The sequence below is a fragment of the Corvus hawaiiensis genome, chromosome 12 (genome assembly GCF_020740725.1).
Source record: "Corvus hawaiiensis isolate bCorHaw1 chromosome 12, bCorHaw1.pri.cur, whole genome shotgun sequence".
NCBI classification, from domain to species: Eukaryota; Metazoa; Chordata; class Aves; order Passeriformes; family Corvidae; genus Corvus; species Corvus hawaiiensis.
In genome coordinates, this window is record NC_063224.1 from 15,674,532 (window position 1) to 15,695,000 (window position 20,469).

At 39.5% G+C, this 20,469-nt stretch overlaps 1 protein-coding gene across 1 annotated transcript in view; it reads right to left on the bottom strand.

Moving 5' to 3' along the window:
* Window positions 1-4,663: 4,663 nt before the first annotated feature.
* The window catches only part of TSHZ3 (teashirt zinc finger homeobox 3), a 63,474-nt gene continuing 47,668 nt past the window's right edge, over window positions 4,664-20,469 (bottom strand). The window contains exon 2 of the mRNA XM_048316881.1: window positions 4,664-9,536. Coding sequence (XP_048172838.1) covers window positions 6,337-9,536 — 3,200 coding nt within the window. The 3' untranslated portion in view covers window positions 4,664-6,336. The remainder of the gene's footprint in view (window positions 9,537-20,469) is intronic.

Genomic DNA, 20,469 nt, shown 5'->3' on the forward strand with positions numbered 1-20,469 from the left:
TGAAGTTTAAGAGTTACTCTCTCTCCATTTATATTTTTTGTATTAAAAAAAAGATGGACACTATCTTCTCCACAGGGAGTGGAATGGGGCTGACAGGTCTAATATAGGCTTTTCCACAGTGCCAAATCATTTGAAATTCATTTCCCTTGCGACCTAAGTCCTTACCTCAGGCATCACGAGGTAAGTCATCAGAAAATTAGCTCACTATTTGGCTACAAAGTCCACTACACGGCTTGCAAAATTTAAGTATATGGGGGAAGAAATGCTTGTCTTCACCCTAATGTGACTCCAGGAAAGGCCAGCGGGTGATGTGGGGGCACAGCATCATTTTAGGACATTACTATCAGCTGTGAGCTCCACCACCCACCCCAGCCCTTGGCCAGGGAATGGGGCTGGGTCTGGCCTTGCCATTTTTAACTCCTTTCTTCTTGCTCTAAAACAACCTTTTTTATTGCTTGAAACAGGCTAAGAATTTTAAAAGCATGATATACAGAAAATGTCTTGTTATATTATTACTCAAAAATTCCTTTTTTTGGCATAGCTGCCTTGGGTTGTAATTTTTAATTTTCCTTTTTTAGCACTCCACAGTGGAAGAGAGGCACAGAGCTATGGAAGTATGATTTACAGTTGGGTATTTTCATTTCAAGAAAGGTTATATATATGAACTTGATGAGCGGTCTGGACATACCCATCTATCCCAAAAAGTCTATCTGATTTTAATTCTCTTAAAAGATTATTTAACCAGAAGTGCATTTCAAGCTATAAATAAGGCAAAGTGAACCAAGCAACAGCTGCTGAGGAAGTTAATGTGTCCCACGTATATGTTGTTATATAGTGATGAAAATCAAACAAACAAACCGCTACCCTCACACGTAAGCTGGATAGTAAGCATAAAGGAAGATTGTTTTTACATGTAAAAAAAAAGAATTTATGGAACACCACTGCTGTATTTGTGTATGTACTAGATAATGAACACAGCACAGGCTACGTGTTAGTAAATCTTAGTCATCTTTCTCATGCTGAACACTTAGTTAAAATTATTGCCCCAAACCAAGGCCTGAAAGCAGACTGTAACCTCAGCGATTATCCCGATGCTTTCAGACATGCATAATGATGCGTTAATACATAATTCCGCTCGCTTCTGTGAATGACCCTGATTCCTTCTTCCTTCACTGGTAAAAGATTGACTTCTTATGCAAATACTCTTCAATGAGGGCTGTAATATTATAGTCTTAAGCATATACAAGCCTTTCATTATTACAGGATAATTACTGAAAACTCAACAAAATTCACTGTTACCACACCCCGACCAACAGAGCCACTTTCATGTTCCAAGATGGCAGTTCCATAATTATTTCTTGTTCTCTCATTTACCTACAGCAGGTCAAGCAAGGGCTGGAAGGCACATCTTGGCACAGAGTCCCAGGAGAAGAGAATTTACTGGGTTTTTTTCCTGGAGATTGTATGTATTTACTAGTGATACTCAAGGGAGCTACACATTTGTATTTCCATGCTAAAACAGTAACTATCCAATCAAGTATTAAGTGCTATTTCATCCTTGGATAACACAAAATATGACTGTGACTTTTAAAAAGTTGGTAATCTTGAAATTGTTTTTTTTTCTACTTTCCTTGATAAATTCTAGTTTTATGACCATTCCCTGTATTTCAGCTCTGTGGAGCAGTGTGGGTAACACACCACCTAGCAAAGCTCCAGCATATTCTTGTAACAAAAAGTTACCCAAACAAAGCAGGCAGCAGTGATCATAATAATTTGATATTTTTCTAGGAAATATATAAGGCTCTCTGGAGGCGTACTTTAAAATACAAAATTTATTAATTAAATTTAGCTTTATTACCAGTCGTCTCTGTTCCACTTGCACCACTGTTCCTTTTTTTCTGTTGCAGCTGAAATAAGAACTTGCAAAATTAAAGAAGGTTCTTCCATTCAATACATGCCAGTATATTTTTAAGTCTCAAAGTATAGCCAGATTTTTTTGCTGTCATAACATGAAGAGTCATATCATGTTTAGCTTTATATAGCAAAATACACAGCCATGTTTAAATGCAACAGATAATTCCCATATTATAACACTAATCTGCCTTGGTTTGGATAAAAAATTGCACAAAGTGGTCACCACAAAAGCACCTGCATAATTAAAACAATATACTTTCAACTTTAATACAAAAATAAAATATAATGAAGATTCTAGAAAGATTTTGGTTTCAGAAACAGTTCCTTACGCTAGCTTAAAAGTCGTATTTCAGTTAATTATAGATTTCTTACTCACTAAAACTTAAAGATACATTCCCTGATTTTTTTTTTTTTTTTTGCTAAATGTTGACTCCAGTGAACAGCTCTCTAAGATCTGGCATATTGATTTCTTGTTGTGAAGTGAGCTGTTCAAGCTCCATTTAAGATTTTCATCTTGCATGTAGCCCTGAGCACATCACAGCACCATAAATTAGTTAAATTGCACATTTATCACAAATGTTATTTTAAGATACTGCGTAAATGTGATGGCTGGAAGATATACAGTATGCTGCAACAAGCCACTACTTGGGTGGGGTTAGACCAGGGTCACCTTTATACACCTGTGATTTAAAGCTCTTCTCACCCATCACAATTTCATTTTTAACCTCTTTCTTGAGGCATTTTGTTTTCTCTTGCACTTGATCTGCATATTTCTAAATAAAATATCAAATGCAAAGCAAAAGTCAGAAGTCAGATGCTTATTTTAAAATGCTGCATTTATACCTTCATGTTTGCCTAATAGGAAAAAAAATTATCTTAACACAGCTAGATTGGTGATTTGGTTAGCACTAATAGTTACCATGCCAATATACATACCAGTGTATGGATGAAAAGAACATTATTCTAGTTCATTGATTCTCTAAATTCTTTATAATGTGAAATCACATTGCTATGCCAGTCCTGCAGGTTCTGAAATGCAAGCTGAACTTTATTTTAATAAATTTGGGATATTCAGATCCTGACTAGCCATTCATTTGCAAAGTTTCAAGCACATTTTAAGAAGCATATTAAAAAGTCCTTTCTGGTGCACACTGGCAGATCTGGTCACTCCCGGAATTTGTTCATGGTAAATCTCCTCACAGTACTTTCAGACCCAGGTAAGTCAGGTCCAGGAACTGACTTTTACCAGATCAGGGAAGTTGCATCAGATCCCCTGGCTGTATTTTAAGAGTAGAAAGAACACTGCAGACTCTGCAGTCTCTTGCTTTTACTCCCTCCCGTGTCCCAGATAGCAGTATTGCGTACAGAGCTTTGAGCATTACTATTATAAGTCAATGGTGCATCTTAAAAATACATTGATTGACAATATATGCAATAATCTGCCAGTCTCCTTATGTGTGAATTTCTGGTTTGCAACCAAATACTATATTTAAGCTGTTATAATTTTCAAAAGAGGAATTCTCTGCTGTAGAGGTAAAAAGTTTGGCTGGTTTTAGACTCAGATCATGTATTTGTAAAAAATGTGGACAGGCACCTGGGAGGCTCCAGGGAAGACTTCAGCCAGCCAGGTTCCCTTTCCTCACTAAGTGAGGGACTCCTGGGATGGTACAGTCAACCAGTAAAACTGCTGTTATTTTATTGCTGGAATTTGAGCTGAGGCCATAAACATTGACACACAAATGACCTTAAAATCAGACACAAGTGTGAGCCAAAAGAGGAGGAAAAAACCCAAAGCCCTAATCCCTTTCACTTGGTCCTCTTAGCAACATTTGCTGTAGAATGAACAGAACACTCCAACACATTATTGAGACATGGTACTGGCCTTTAACATTACAAAGAAAGATGGAAAAATGGAAAGAAAGACCGAAAGACAAAAAGAACCCAAGATTCAATTCTTTGCTTACTGGAAGACAGTGGACTTTTTTTAAAAAGAAAGGAAACTGTACATTTGACATTCAGATGGTGGTTCTCACTCGGGATGCTGAAGTGCTGTAATGGTGGGTTTGGTTCCCATGTAACCATCTCCGGACTCTGAGTTCACCTGACTGGCAAAAGACATTATTTACATACATAGTAATATAGGTGTTTGGAGATGCAAATTGTTTTCAATGGTTTTGATGGGATGACCTGTCAACACCAGTAAAAGTCTGTCATTATCATATAAATGCTCCAGATTGTTTGCTTTTCTTTGGCATGTGTTTATTCACCTCCTCTCCCCCTCTCTACCTGCTGGGAATGCTGTCCAGCAGCAGGTAGGGCTAGAAGAGGAGTCACTTCAAAACCCCAAAGTTGAAGTCACCGGTCTCAGGTTCCTTCTCCTGTCATTTGGAAATGCTGGGTAGGTGGAAAGGGATTCTCTGAGCTGTGGAACACCCTCGGGTGCAGACTCTGCTCAATGCATTTAGGAGGAAGGCGGGTGAGCAGCGGTGCCTGCCTGGGTCTGAACTCACAGCAAAACACTTATTTGCTTTGCCATGCACTGCTGATAAACCCCCTCTCCACAGCCAGCCTTACCTTAAAAAGGAGTTATAACGCTCATTTATCTCTTCTGGGGGAAAAAAACTCTGTTAATGCAGCCTTTGAATAAGTGCTACCCTGCTCTTTAAATGCTAAAGTTCACTAAAACTCCAGTGATTTATGTGCAGCTTTTGACTGCCAGCACCTGGCAGATGAAGAAACCTACTCAAGCTTCAGTCATAAACAGATAGCATACAATTTAATTTTAATGTGCTCGTTAGTCGTAGCACATTTCAGACATAATTGTGAACGCAACACAAAATTATAGCAAAAAGACAATTTTAATGCTGCTGTAGAAAAAAAGGTTATATGAAGAGTCATATAATGGTGCTTCATTGTCAACAACAAAACAGGGCACAGAGTGCATTACAGTGTCTGTGCTGTTTACATGCCAATATTTTATACATAGATTCTCATATGGTGTCAGCTGTCAGTTACTTCTGCAAATTAACTGCCAAAAATGGAGACGAACAGAATCACTTAGTGTGCTGGTAACCACGGGTTACCTTTCATATGCCTAAAGATAAAGCTGCAGTATGGAATCTTGGGAGAATAATTAGGCAGAACAAAACAGAAAGTTACCAATTGAAATAAAAAGGCATTCTACAATAGGAAATAACAACCAAGAGCGCTTATAAATAAGTAAAAGAGGTTATATCACAGAATGCCTCATAACTTTTTAAGCAAAGTATTACAGTACAAACATTTTAAAGGCTTTATCAATGCTTAGGAAATACAGTACAAGTTTTTCAAATAGATTTAACCCTTTGAGCACTGAGTTTATTTTGAATTTTCTCTTTTTATTTTATTTTTATTTTTTTTTACTAATAAATACCTTTAAAAGTCATGTTGTGCAAAACAGTTAGAATGCATGCCAGGAATGCAGTCCGTGGCTTCTGTTTCTTCAGACAGTTTAAAAAAAAAAGAAAAAAAAAACCCAAACAAATGATAGCAACACTAATAAATATGTATAATTTAAACATGAACCTCTCTTAATATAGATGTACTGTATAGCAAAACAAAGCAAAACATATTTTGCTTTAAGAATAATGTTTCTGAATACTTTATAAATGCTATCTGTGGTATCTTTTATCACATAATTTACAATGTTTGATTGTTAAAGGAAAAACTGTTAGATCTAAAAAAAAATGAAATATACACTATATATAGGTGCGGTTTATACCTGGGGCTTATCAGGTACAAACCCTGCTGCTGCTAAAAATGCTGAAAAAAAAGAAAATGGCATTAACCACAATCACATTTTCCATAAGAGATTTTGAAATCTATACAATATATACATCTATGTTTCAATGTGAAAATTATATTTTTAAATTTCAAGGTGTGAGACACCTCTGCATAAATGGAGGTTCATATTAGTAATCAGAACTAAGCTAGTAAGGGTCTAAAAAAAACACATATCCTTACATTTTTACCAAATTAATGCAAAAGTGCTTCAAAGTACTCAGAGGGCTAAAGATTATAGGGTGAGAAATACCAGCACACTTAGGTCACATGAAAAAGTGCACCAGAATTAGTTATAAATGCTTAATTAAACTGTCTGTTAATGCATGCAGCTTGATGCATCAGAGGGATGCACAGCAACTAAATCCAATTTACACAAAGTTCCAAACACTTACCACTGCATTTTAACCTTCATATTTTACCAGTAACAACAGCTGATTATGCACCTCTATTTAAACACTGTACAGTTATACAAAACAGTTCAGCCCAGAGTGACTCTGGAGTTAAAATAAGAACATGTGCCAAGAACTAAACAGTAGCTTTAAGGCGTCTTTGACAGTTTTCCTCAAAGCAAATTACAGTTATTTTAATCAAAAGCAAATGCTACTGCTTCTCTAACTCCGAAACATACAGAAGATGATCCTCTGGTGACTTCCCATGTGTTTTACTAAGATGAAGTTTAACAGCATGCTTGCTTGCAAAAGTCCTGTTACAAAGTTTGCACTGATAAGAAGTTCCGATATCTTCCTCTGGAGAAGACGTCACCAGTTTTTCAGATGGTGACTTTGCTTGTGCTATCTGATTGTTAATCTGTTCACTGGACAGTTTGGACAAGTCTCTTAACCTGAAACCCAGATGCGATTCAAGATGACTGATATAAGTTGAAGGAGTTCTGATCTGTGAAGCACAGTCATTACAAAAGAACACTGGGTGCCCAGTGTCCAAATTTTTAAGGAACTTAGTTCCCCCCGTCCTTCGGAGCTGGTATTTCACATTGGCCAGCCAGTGGCTAATTGTGGTCATTGAGAGTCCCGTAAACCTGGAAATGTGCATTCTTTCTTGAGGGCTCAAGTCTGACATGATGTATTTCCCCTCTGAAGTCTGCCGTAAACTGGCTGCAAACTGGGCCTGCAATATGAGCAAGTGCTGAGGGTTCCAGTTAGACTGACGTCCCTTCCTTTTCTGAGCTGGTGTACTCTCTTCTGGTTCCTCTATTGTGGTACCATCAATGTCAGATTTCTCAGATATGCTGGAAGGTGTGGAAGATTTTGATGTGTGACTTTCTGTCAGGTTCTTCAGCATATCAGATATATCTGACAAGGCATTCTCGCGTAGCGGCGAGTTTGACATGAATGACACGACTGCAGATGTCTTTGCTGTTGTCACTGTAGATGAAGAAGATGCAGAAGATGTCGATGTGGATGACAAAAGCGCTGAACCCAAAGAGCAGCTTTTGTCACTCTTGCCTTTCGTCAAATCTATGGGTTGGTCATTGTTGACATGATAAAAATAACGGTCTAAGTGGTCTGATTTTTTGGACTGTAGAGGTGGGGTGGCCACTGCAGCCTTTTCTGCCAAGCTGTTGCTCATTTTAAAAAGCATGCTCATTGGATCCAGAGCAGGCAAAGATGGCTTTGCTGCCTTCCCAAGGTGAATATTCATGACGGATTGCAGTGCACTTAATGGATTTACAAACGGCTGTTCAGGAGGGTGATCAGTGATGATGGCTGTGCTGCTACTTAAAGAACCTACGATGGACTTCACAGGCTCCTTCCCGTTCTCCACGGGTTCTACAGTTGGACTATCCTTGCAACCGTCTCTCTGAGGAACTGGGCTGTTCTGCTGGCTTTTGAAGCCACCATCATTGGAGGGCTCCATCTTAAGGGGTTCACTGACTTCACTGCTGCACGGCGAAGGCGTTGCACGCTTCAGTGGAGAAAGCTTTCCTTCAGGCTCTTTCATCTTCTCCTCCACTTTAGCCACCTTCTCAGTGACCTTCTTTACCAATTCTTCCATGGCATGAAAGTTTGTTTTTGGCACAGGTGAGGTCTGACTGCTTGGTGGAGACACCAAGGGCTGGTTTTTAGTTGGTGATACCAGTTCATTGTTTCCAAACATAGGTTTTAATGGTGTACTCTTCCCAGATGAGCCCAACGACAGCTTCATCATATTAGGCAGCTGGTAGGCAGCATGAATGCTGGGGTAGCCACCCCAGCTCGGTGTGCCATTCTGGGCTTTGTTTATAGCTGATGTAACCGTGTTTTCTAAAGACTTCAATATATCTAATCCCCCCTTAGGACTTTCTTCTAGGTCATTTTCAGTCAAGTAATGGTATTTTGAGGAGATATCATACTTCTCCTCATCTTCACTTGACTTCTCTTTGTCTTTCATTTTGTCATCAGCAATGACTCTTTCCTTATCTACTTCTTTTTTAATCTCAACATTTAATTTAGGGGAAACACTAGAAGGTGTGTTGGAAGGAGATGTAAAGGTGGTGGCAGCTAGCGGCACAGACTGGACCTTCTCATCTACTAAGGACGTTATTGTCGGTGTGGCTGGGGCTTCTATAATTGGTTTCCCTTTTTTCATGGCAGAGTTAGTGACTTTAATAAAATGTCCCGTCACCATCATGTGAGCTGTGAGCTCCTGCAGGGTGTCATGTGAACTTCCACACTCCATGCACTTCAGAATCTGGGATTTCCTCGCCTCAAAGTGCCAGGCATAGCTGGCACCATTCTGGTGACCGTAGCGGTTATTTGGCGTAATGTAGGGATTGGAATTCTTTTGAAGTGCATCATTAGTATCTGAGATTGTTGCTTTTGGTGTCCCACCCGTGGAGTCTGGAGAACTTGGAAGTTCAAGCTCCAGTGATGTTTTCTTTCTAGTAGCTGGGATAATTTTTGCTGCTACAGGTGTAACAGGTTCCTTCAGAGGCACTTTTTGGTAGTGTTTTGTTTTGATCATATGAACACTCAAATCCTGAAGAGATTCAAATGAATGACCACAGTACATACACTTTAGCACTTTCTGGGCATCCTCCTTCCCTTCCATTTCAAGCAAAGAACGTTTGCGAGGTTTGGACCATCTTTTGGGGTTATTGTTATCCGTTTCATGGTTGTCATCTCGATAATGTCCTGTTTCATTCATGTGCACTGTTAATTCTACTAAAGTATCGTAGGCAGCACTGCAGTCTTTACAGCGGAATTTACTGGCTCCAGTGAATATAGAGCCATAGAGCTTACTGCTCTGTCTGTACAGCTGGACTGTGCTAAAAAGGCTCGGTTCAGGCAGAATTCTGCTCTGTGAAACTTGCTGCAGCGTTTTGGCCATTGCAGTCTGGTGCCAGTCAAAGCTGCCGCTTCCACAACTGCTGCTGCTGCTGCTGCTACTGCTGCTGCTACCGTTGTTTTTTTCCGAAATTGGCTGGTGAAGGTTCAAATTGAGATTGGACCAGTAGGAATTGGAGAGGAAGTTATTATACACGGCTTTCATTTGTTCTAAACTATCAGAAACTGTAGAGTCTTCCAGTGGTATGGAAACCTCCTTGGTCTCTTCCTCATTTTTAATGGAGCTGCTCTCGAAGTCTGCCATGCGGTCACTTGTCTCACTGATGTGGGACTCACTGTCCATTTCATGGCTAGAGAACTCAGCTGCTGGAGAGTTTTGGTAGCTTTGGCAGTTCTTACTGAAGTCTTTTTCTGGACATGCATATTTTGCTGAAGGCTCCCCATCAACTGCATTTTCATCAGGTTCCACATCTTCTTCCACCAGCGCTGCTGCTTTTAGTTCGTCTGAAACATAGGCTATGATGAAGAGAAGAAAATACAAGTTAGTTTCTGCTCATCATACTTTTGCTTTAGCCAAAGAAGTGTACTTATTTGTAAAATTAAACAGTTAAAATTTAGTGTTTCTTCAGAGCAAGAAAAAAAATCTGCTCTTCAAACATAATTTGCCACCTTATTCTTCTCAAGGGGCAACAGCTTGAAATTAAAACTAAATTTGAAATTAATGAAGCACATTCTGGAGGTGGCATTCATTTCTAAAGTAATAAATTACTTGTATCAACCTCAGAGACAGCAGTTCCTGTCTGTCAATTAATATGTCTTATGCTTCTCCTACCCCTAATGCATTTCTTAACAGACAGATTCACAATTTAAATTAAGCAAGCATTTTTTGCTCATTACAGTTTTGAGACTCAATCTTTAATAAATATAGAGCACAACAAACATCAAGAATTTCTACAAAGTAAAAAAATCCCCAGTTAAAATAAATTTTAAAAATTAGATTTTTTTAAAGCTATCATTATTAGCAGTGCCACATTTTAGAGGAGATGGTTAAATGCAAGTGATGTAACCTGTGGAAACAACTCATTCAGAGCAATTTGAGGACATTCTTTGTGAGTGTAACAAATGTCCTATTCCCATTTAAACACTTCTTCAACAAGAAAGCCCATGCAGAATTATGTCAGGAGCTAGTTCAACAAAATTGGTATGCTGCACTCATTCTTGCTGTATAAATATATACAAGACCTTCCAGTGGACCTTACAAATGTCAAAGTGTTTGCTCTTTAGACTACTTTGTCAATATTTACTCAGCATAAGCTACACGGACACCCAACAGGGATCCTGTCTTTTTTTCCCCTCAAGTAATGCAACTGGTGATGTAAATCTAAGATACTCTTCTTGAATAGGACAGTTGGCAACTGACAGTAAACAATTTTTTTTTTCCATGGTGCTTCTATGCTTCTGTTCTACATATACTACATCTACCTAAGTTTTTTCTTTAGGCAAGAAAATTATGGTAACATTTAAAAAGGGATCATTAACTAATCAAAATTATCTATTTCTATATAATGCATTAATTTGCACGAAAGCAAAAATGGAATATGACTCTCTTCAGTGGTATTTAAAACCTCTCACAAAGATAATTATAAACTGAAAAAAGTCACATTTTCGGTAGAATCTGTGGTTAAAGACACCTGACTTCTCTGCAGTTGCCCTTCTCTGCAACACATCTGGAAATGGTAGGGTATTTGTATCCTGAGCAATCTATAGCTTGTTTCTTCAGGCAACAGTGCAGAGAAGACAACAGTTTACACCCCGAAAAGCCCTACTTTAACCAACAGACTGAAAAATGTAGAACACTACAGTAGGTATCACACACACAGTATTAAACCTTGCAAAATTCTTTCAGGGAAAATATGTTTAAATGTTATCAGAAAACCACAAGAGACAAAACAACTGTTAAAGTGACAATGAAATCAGGCTTTTAGTTTCACATGGAGTATTTCTTCATTCAGTTAGGTTATACAAAATATTCACTACTGTTCTTTCATATGGTTGAATGGTAGCGAATCCTCCTCCAAGCATGTAAAGTTATAATCTGATCCTCAGAATACAAGTTAAACCTTTGAAAGCACAAACATATCACATATGAGCAACACATAATAATGATTAAATATTTCAGTTCAGATAATTTCAATGCAGAAAATTCGAGCAGCAAGGGTCCTATTTTTAAGGTTTGGGAGCACATAGTTTGAAAGAATTATGTTAAAAAACTTTATCATAAGATGCTTCAAAGGTGCTGGTACAAAGATCAGACTGTGGAAACAAGTATACCACTCTCCATACAATGAAACAGAGATGTGCTGTTTTGCTCTATTTTATGCCTTTTCAAAGTATTTTGAAAAAATAATATTATTTTTATATCACCTATATCTGTATATGTCAGACACTGCAGCAATTAGTAGTAAGGTTTAGCATCTCTCCTGCAAATACTTGAAACAAAACCACTACATAGAATCTAAAAAAGTGGATTTTCAGGACTTTAGTAAAGGAGACCAAAGCAGTTCAAATTACTCTCTAAAGTTGAAAAATGTTGTATAACTACTGATAGTGTGCAGACAACTGACTGTTAACTGCCTCTCTTTCAACCACACCAAATCCTACTGATAGGAAGAAGGAAGGATGGAAGGAAGGAATCATGGCATGAAACCTCTGATTTGGAAGCAAATGTACCCTTTTCCTATTCCACCTTGTGGAAACAGGTTTTCTTTTGCAACTCCTGTTTCTTTGCCTCTGTTTTGAAACTGCATAATAATTTCCTTTTCACAGTTATCACCCAAAGTTGTTTCACACAAAGTTATCACCATGCTGCCTGCCTTAAAGAGACCTCATTGACACCTGCAGGCTGGGGGGGCACACCAGGGCACTCTGAGTGGACCTGTCTTTAGTTTTTTCTGGCTATTGAACACCAGTCTGAGTGTGTGCCACTCATTCCCACCACCACATCACATTCCAAATCCAAGGGCTCCATCCCTGCACACCATGGAAAGCCCTCCTGGGACCCATTGCGCACCAACACAAACAGAGTGCACAGAACCAACTCCCTAATTAGTGTGCTATTCTTTACATTTTTATTTCTCTTACTGCTGAAGTCTTACGAATTTTGTTTGAACTGAAAGACTTGTCACATTCACAGCTTTTTTAGAGAGTGACTTTTACATTAGGGAAAACCTCCAGCATGTGGCTCATTTAAATGTAAATCTATTTACCTTTCATGCTTTCTTTGCCCTTTTCACCAACTATCAAGCATATTTGCGTGTTAACCAGGAGCTGCCTCCTCTATAGCTGTTCCCCTTCCTAAGCTCAAGTTGTGAAGCCAACTTGTGACATCAGTCTTTGATCCAGAAATGCAGGAAATGAGGCACAAACGACAATGTGGAATTTAACCCAGCAATCTGCAACTTCGAAGAAATTACAGTTCCAAGGGCTCCTTCTGCTCCTTCCCCTGCACAAAGGAGAGAAGGGATGGAACCTGGTCTAGTGGAAGGTGTCCCTGCCTCACCACACCTTGCACAGGGGCAACAAATGGTCTGTATAAGCACAGAGGAAGGTAACAGCCTCACTGCACCAGAAATAAGGACAAGGAGGTCCATAGCAGAGAAATTTCTTATTTGGTGAAGTACCTACAGGAAAAGCAGAGACTGTGAAAGGAGAGAACAAAATCAGGAGGAGATGGTAGAAAGGTTTTCCACTGAGATTCACTGCCTGGAGGACAGACTGTCTAAAAGAAGCACTGTCTGCAGCCCATCCTTACTTAGCCATTACCCTCTTATTATGTAAAAAAAAGAAAATAAAAGAAAAAAAAAGACAAAAAGACTTGTAGTTTGATATTTTTCAAGTGTAGAATAAATGTTTGAACAGCAGGGCATCTGTAAAACTGTTATTCAATGCCTCAACAGCAAAGTCTGAGGGGAAAAGAAACAACTTTAAAGGCAATTCTAGCGGCAGAAGTTAATAAGAGTGGAAATGAAAGAAATTAGGCAGTTCTGGGGTTTGTTTTTCCAGAGAAAAAAGACAAAGAAAAAAAATCACAGTTCTCAAAAAAGTGTTTAGCTTACATCTCACAGGGCACCATAACCCACAGGAAATTGCCCGCAAATTGAGCAGTGGTGTCACTGTGACACAGTATTTGACAAAAAGTGGAAAGCTGTTGCCTGGAGTGGCCCTCAGTTGCTAGAGAAGAGGAGGATATCAAAGGGGTTCAGAAACATCTTGCAGGTACAGCCACACAGAGGTTGAGAACAGATAGTTCCCTCATTAATATTTGTTATAATTATTAACTAAAGTGCTAGGTAACAATGAAATTAACACATTTGATATCAATACGTAACAGTAAGCTGTGGTATAATGCAATTCATTTCCACACAATAGGGAATTACCTTCATAACTGAGCTATGGATCATTTCTTTGCCAGTGGAAATAAATTGTGATCCATCACTGTCCAAAATGATCTACATATTGCATAGACAGTAATAAACTCATATACCTGGCTCTGCACAGACACCAGGGATCTACTGCACGAGAGCAGAGAGGTGTCACCAGCCCACTGTGTCTCCAGAGGCAGAGAAAGCCCCCGTGGAGCCAGAGCAGCTGTGCCTGCTGATGTCCTGGGCTCACCAGCACCACAGCTGCCACCTCCACCCCCACTGCCAGAGCTCCTCTTCAGCAGAAACAGCAAAAACACTGCATGGCTGTCATCCCCCCCATGGCAACATCCCCCTGTGATGTGGCTGGACACACACCTTCTTGGGATTGTTTGGAAATACAAGACCACAGCGCTAAAAGCATATTTTGCTGTTCTCCAAAACCCAATTATATGCACAATTTTTCCCTCATTTCCTGAAAATTGCAGCTGAGACCATATATTTTGGCTTGGATGTATCCAAATATTTCATTTCAATACTATTGAAATTTCTTGTTTTAATTATGTATTTTCTTGCCAAAATTTTTTCTTTTGTTTTAATTAGCTCACTGGGGGTATATTTAAACTACTGTATGTGCTGTTTGCTTGAAAAAGGAACAAAACATTCCAATATTCTTCTCACATTAAAAATGCTCAACTACTAAAGCTTATCAAAACCACTCAGTTCCTTGGAAATATTTTTGCTTTAACCAAATGGCTTCTTATTAAAAAAAAAATTAGATCATCTTTGCTACGCATCATTCAAAATCATGAAGTAATACAAAGGGCCATCTCCCAAACCATCTGATTTTGAGTTCATTGGGAAAAATCCTTCTCATTCCTTAAAGAATCTGAGCCCATAAATGTTCCACACTTGGAAATAAGAGAGCAGCAGAACAGGATCAAGAGCAGGAATGCTCCCAACGCTTACAGGATCAATATTATATTCCCAGTAAAAAAGAAACAGGGAAAAAGGATCACATTAGATCATAAAGTGGAGCAGTGGGTAGGACTCTGCCAGAGAAACTCCCTCTGCATCCCGACTCTCGCTCCCCATTGTGCGGCACCGCGTAAGAGGTGTCTCCTGTCACTGCCACTGCTGCTGGCAGTGCACGGCGTTTTCCAAAATACCTGTCCCATTCTGTCTTAAAGCAGACACCAGCCACCTGAGAAATTAACAGAATTTTTTTCTTAATATTTAAGTAATCTTTGAAAAAACCTCAGAGTCCTCAGTTTTGGTGGGACCATTTGGAGTTAAAAGGAGGCTCAGTCCCAAGACCAGTGCAGAGAAAGCCAACCGAGGAACTGCAGCATGGAGATGATCTGACTGCGCCAATGAACCTTATTCACAAAATTAATGAACAGAGGCAAGAGAAAACCAGCTCGGTGGATGGAGTCAATCAAAGACCTAATGCAAATGAAGGCATATAAAAGAGTTATATTAGTCTGTTAGAAAACTCCCACTCCACAGGCCTTCCACTCACAGCAAGAAAGGCAAACATTTCACCCACAACATGAGCTATTTCTATACTGAGACTAACTGATAATTCCCATGTAACTGAAATTGTATTTGAGACTTCACTCCTTGACAGAGATGTTCGCATATTCCTCATTAGGCAGTCAGGATGGGAGGCAGCAGTCACTGCCCTGTTTACAAGAGTGGCAAATGACAACAGTCTCTAAACGGGCATGGCAATACTGATTACCCAGCACCTTGACAGGGACATTATTCCTGTTAGAAAGGTCAAAGGTTCTGTTTCATAGAGGCAAGACTGTCTATTATGGGAGAGAAATGTTATTTCCAAGTGAAGAGGTCAGCACTTCTCTCGCACGTCGGCTCAAGTCCCTGGTACCTCGCACCGGAGTGCAAGCCTACTGCAAGACGGATTATTCTGCCCACTGGCAAGGTCAAGAATATTAATTTTGAACATGTTAATTTGATGTGATGTGCATGATTAATGCTTGTTTAGCTGGATTTTTTGTATGTTGATATATCTGCAGCCTTTTCATGCCAGTGAGAGCGTAGGATTAAGTCACTGGGAAGTGATGTGGATGGACGTGACAAAGGATGCCAATCTAATGGGTGGCTATCATTAGGCACTGAAAACTTTGAAGTGTACTTTGTTCCTTCGTGAAAATACTGCAGCTGTCTGCCACAGAGAGCTCAGAAATAGGCCGGAGGAAGCTAGCCAGCTGCTCTGATTCAGCATCCTGGACTGGTATTACATTTGGAGAGACTTCAGAGAGGCCAAATCAACTGCAAGTGTTAAGAGATGAGAATAACATGGACAAGAACACACAGTGAAGAGATGATAGCAAGGAATTAGTTTATATGTCATTAAAGGGTGGGCCACCTAAGCACAGAACAAAGCAATTGTACATCAGGCTACATCTACCTTTTCCTCATGTCACTGTATTCCAAACTCCCCTGGGTTTTGCCTAGTTTAAAGGAAGGTATGGGACTCAGGTCTCCAAGCTGCCACAAGAAACATGTCATACAGGCCACTCCCAAATGAGAGAGAAAATATTCAAAAACTGCTACTAATTCTGATAAGGGAGGCATTCATTTTTCTGAAACCAAATACTATTTAGCTGTTTCTTGAATGACAAAGTGCAAACCTCACATTTATGTATTATCTCCTTTATTAAATATACACCTGAAAAACCAGGATACCATAATATGAAATGATGGCTTAAAAACAACTTGGCACTGTTGGACAGCATCGCTTAACTGAGGTGTTCAGTGAGTGCTTTATTTTTCACATCAGCCTTGTGGAAGAAGCATTCTTATCCACAGTTTACAGCTGAAAACCTGAAAAGAAGTTAAAAGTTAATTGTCTGGTGCTAGACAAGAAGACAAGTGAAGGAGCCTGTTACTCCTGTAGGTTAATAAATATAATTCAGCTATTTACACAAAACATGGGAAGATGACTTAAGTTTGTTCTGTTCCTATGTTTCTTCACAGTGTGTTTATGTGAATACAATATATGTGTATAATTGAAAATAATTGCCAGTTTTCAGCTGAAACAATTATTTCAGCCAGTGAAATACCCACAGGTGCATGTGCTGAGCACAACCCAGAGCCTGTGGTTACAGATCTCCTCTGAGCCAAGCTGCTGGGATCCAGTGAGTGCTGTACCTGCAGACTGCCAGCAAACTCCTTTTCACAATGGGGAAAATAGGAAAGGTTTTTGAAGTACTGTCACAACTCTCCTCCGAAGAGCTCTCTGTTCCCAGCACACAGCAAGACTCAGGTACACTGTGACACCCACTCTGCCAGACCTGTGCTGGAGATGGAACATGATGGATCATGCCTCCCTCTTCCAAAATTGCACCCTGCCTTGATTTCTCCCTGGGGCCTAAACTCCCTGAATTTAACATGCTGAGCAGAGTTTTTTTTCTAAAACCTGCTCAAATTACCCACCCTTGAAACATAACACCACTTTTTTCTGATGTGGAGAAGAGCACCTGATCCCATCACACTGCAGTGTGCCCTTCTATGGGTAGGGTTGCACGAGAATAAGTCTGAAATCTGTCTCACTTGAAGAGTTCATGTGCTACCTTCTACAAACGGCTTTTGACAAGAAGGGATCCAAATATTAAAAAACCTTGGATGAGACCCAAGGTCAAAGTTACTCCCACGTATAACGAACAAAATCATATGGATTTCTAAAGAGACTTTCTTCAGGTATCATTCTTGTACAGTCAGGAGTGAATGACATGCTTACGAGAAACTTCACAAGAGTAAGAGTTTGGAGACTGCCTGGCCAGGAGGAACAGATTTTTAAGGGTTTTGACCAAAATTCGCAGTCACACATACACAACACAACTGACTGCCAAAAGTACCACGGCCGGGTAACTGTTCATGTTCCACTGTGTGTGCCCATGGGTGGTCACCAGAAGTAAGGCAGGGTTGACAGTAACCCAGTCGAAAGGCTGAGAAACATTATGGATGGCCACAATGACAGAAGGGCCTTCCTTGCTATGGTAATTTGTAGAATCCATCTCCTTTCCCCTTTGCAGTCTGGGGGAGTAGAGATTTGAACAGCCTCTAGGGCATATGCCTGGAATTTCTGGTTGAAAAAGGACAAAAAAAATCCTTCTTGGCCTCCCCATCACCACATAACCAGACTTTCACAAGCACCACTAGGACTAGACCAAGTAGGCAAATGAGCAACAGAGGCTGTGAGCACCCACTGGGAATTCTCAACCGCTCCTCAGTTTGATTGAGTCCAGAGTCTTGTGTCCCCATTTCATCAACATTCCTGTAGCACCCTTCTCTTCCTCCCCTCCCCACCCCTCCACCTTCCCCAGGAAAGGATACCCTTCCTCCAAGTACACCGAAGTAACAAATGGACACCATTCCAAGGAGCATGAAGCTCCTCACTGTCCATGGCGTGTGTTAAGGGTCAGCTACCCAGCCACAAAGGGGAAACACCGCCAGGGATTGGGGAACCAGGCAGAGACTGGTGAAGTATCAGTTCACAAGCAGCTCCAGAGTCTCAAAAATTTCGCATAAACTTCACAAATTCAATGACCGAGCCCATTATTAACAGGAAAAACCCCCACCTATATTTGTCATATAAATTATTCAACATGAATAAATGTGATCCACTCTTAGGTTAGACAAAAGTGGCTTTTCCTTGGTTTCCAAGGCAGTTGCTTGGTGTGAAGTACTACAGACTTGCTCGAGAGTCCCACTCTGTGCAAGCACACATGACAGTGGGAGATAGGAGTTCAGCAGCAGAGAAAAAAGCTTCATGTTACACTCGAACCTAATTGTTCTTTGGACTCTGCAGAATTTTTCTAAGCCCAGAATTACTATTTCCTCAAATGGACAAAAATATTTACCAGAACATTAAAAAAAAAAAAGTTTGTTTTTGGGGGCTGTTTTCTTGTTAGTTAAAAGTCACTGTCAACATCCTGGCAAGATGAAGCCAAATTCTCTGTATGAATTGGTAGCAGAACACAGTGACACAATCTCTGCTTGATACCAGACATTTGGGTGGCATCTTTTAATCACTGAAAAGCACACAGGGCATTCCACAAACTAATACAAGATTCACAGCCAACTCTGGGATAAGCAGCCATGAGCATAGAAGTTCTCAATATGGCTCTAATAGCTCGTAATTATTATAATCCTTCACTGAGCAAACAGATGTTGTAAGGGAACTTCAGTTTCTTCAAATGCAGTAATCAAACCATTCTGCTTCTGCCCTGCCTCTTCTCAGTAAATGCTTTGTATAGTGGAGTGGAAATAGCAAATGTAGTGACAAAATGACCATTTAATTGTCACAGAAATCTGTTTCTGAACAAAACTGATGTTGTCATTTCTCTTTATGCACATTTCTCAGTCTTCTGATTATGGTTTAGCCTTTTTTTTACACCAAGAAAAAATCTTGCACTTTACTTTCTGTAATCTTCCCACATATTTAGTTGCTCCTAATTTGCCCACATCTTACAAGTTTTACAGTAACTAGAATTTGGTGCTGTATTTGTGTTTAGCTGTACTAATATTAACTCACATCTCTGTAGCTGCCACCTTCACTGTGAAATTTTTAAAAATCAAGTTTTCACCTAAAATGCTTCAATACTTTACAGTGAGTCATTCTACTTGGTGATTTATTTGTAAATAATCATGACTACTTAAGACATTCAAAATGTACCAAAAGACCTTCAGCCTGATCCTTCATTTTGTTGCAAACTTGCATCTCCCATTGAAGCCCTTTCTACAGTAGTTTCAATAGCTATTTTGGCTGCAGTGCCTCCTTACAATAAACTCTATACATCTGTATGAATGGTATAGTAGAAATCCAAATGATTTCAATCACAATTTCAGCTATTGTGAACTTGTGCTTATAATGAAGTTCTTCTATTAAGAAAGGAGCTCAGTGTGGGCCAACAAAGCTTTGTGTCCTTTCACAGTTGCTATTCAGCCCTCATTTAAGAAAAACAACTATTGACTGCAATATGAATCTTAGGAGTTGAAGCAAGCAGAGATTCTCAGGATTACCTCTGCAAGATGGCCCCAGCTCGTTTTGTATGTAGAGCAGAAAGAAGCACTGAATATTCATTTCACTCATTTGCTAACCATACTAATATACAGTGCTGTAAATGAGTGTCTATCTACCACTACCTATTGAACAGAAGGGTGTTTGAATAGGTGGGGTTTGCTATAATGTCACACTAAGATAATGTGCTAGAAACAAATGGTTCACTGATTCCTGAATAGAAAATTTGCTGGAAAACCCTGAGAACTAGGAGATGGGGGGGAGGGGATTAAAATGTTGCTTCAGAGCCACCAACCAAACTCCTGTCATTTTTAAAAGATGTTCCTGTGGCACAGTATGAATAGTTTATAGCCATGATTGTGAACATTCAATGTCATATAAGAAAAGACACTTGTCAAGAGCCTTTCCCTTACCAGCACCCTCACCATGACCTGTGTTAATGAAGTTAATTGAATTTAAGATCAATAATGGTTAATTATTGCAATTTGACATTCTGAGATAAATGGCTTTAAGACAGAGAAATGTGTGTGTATGTGAATTCTCTCCAAAGAAGGTGAACACATTACAGCCTAAGAGGGATCACACAGTCCTTCCATTGATCCTGGTACAATCTGATCGACCTAATCCTCTGATGAATGTGGGCTTTTCACAGCTACAAGTAAATGTTCTACAAGACTACTCTAACCCTTGTCACTGACCAAATCTATATGAGCTGTACACTAGAAATCTATTGAGATAGATTAAAGAACTGCTGTAGAAACAAGAGATGCTTCAATAAAGATGAAGGTTTATTATATTGACTATTAATGTTACATGCAGTATGTAATTATGAATGCTTATGGATCGTAAGAGTTTAATTTTGGTCAGTCAGATGTAAATGATCATAACTGAACAACAGTATTAAAAAAGTAACAGATTAAAAAAAATCCAACAAGCATGTTGAATTTGATGACTTAAGAGTGAATGCTCAGTAAGAGAG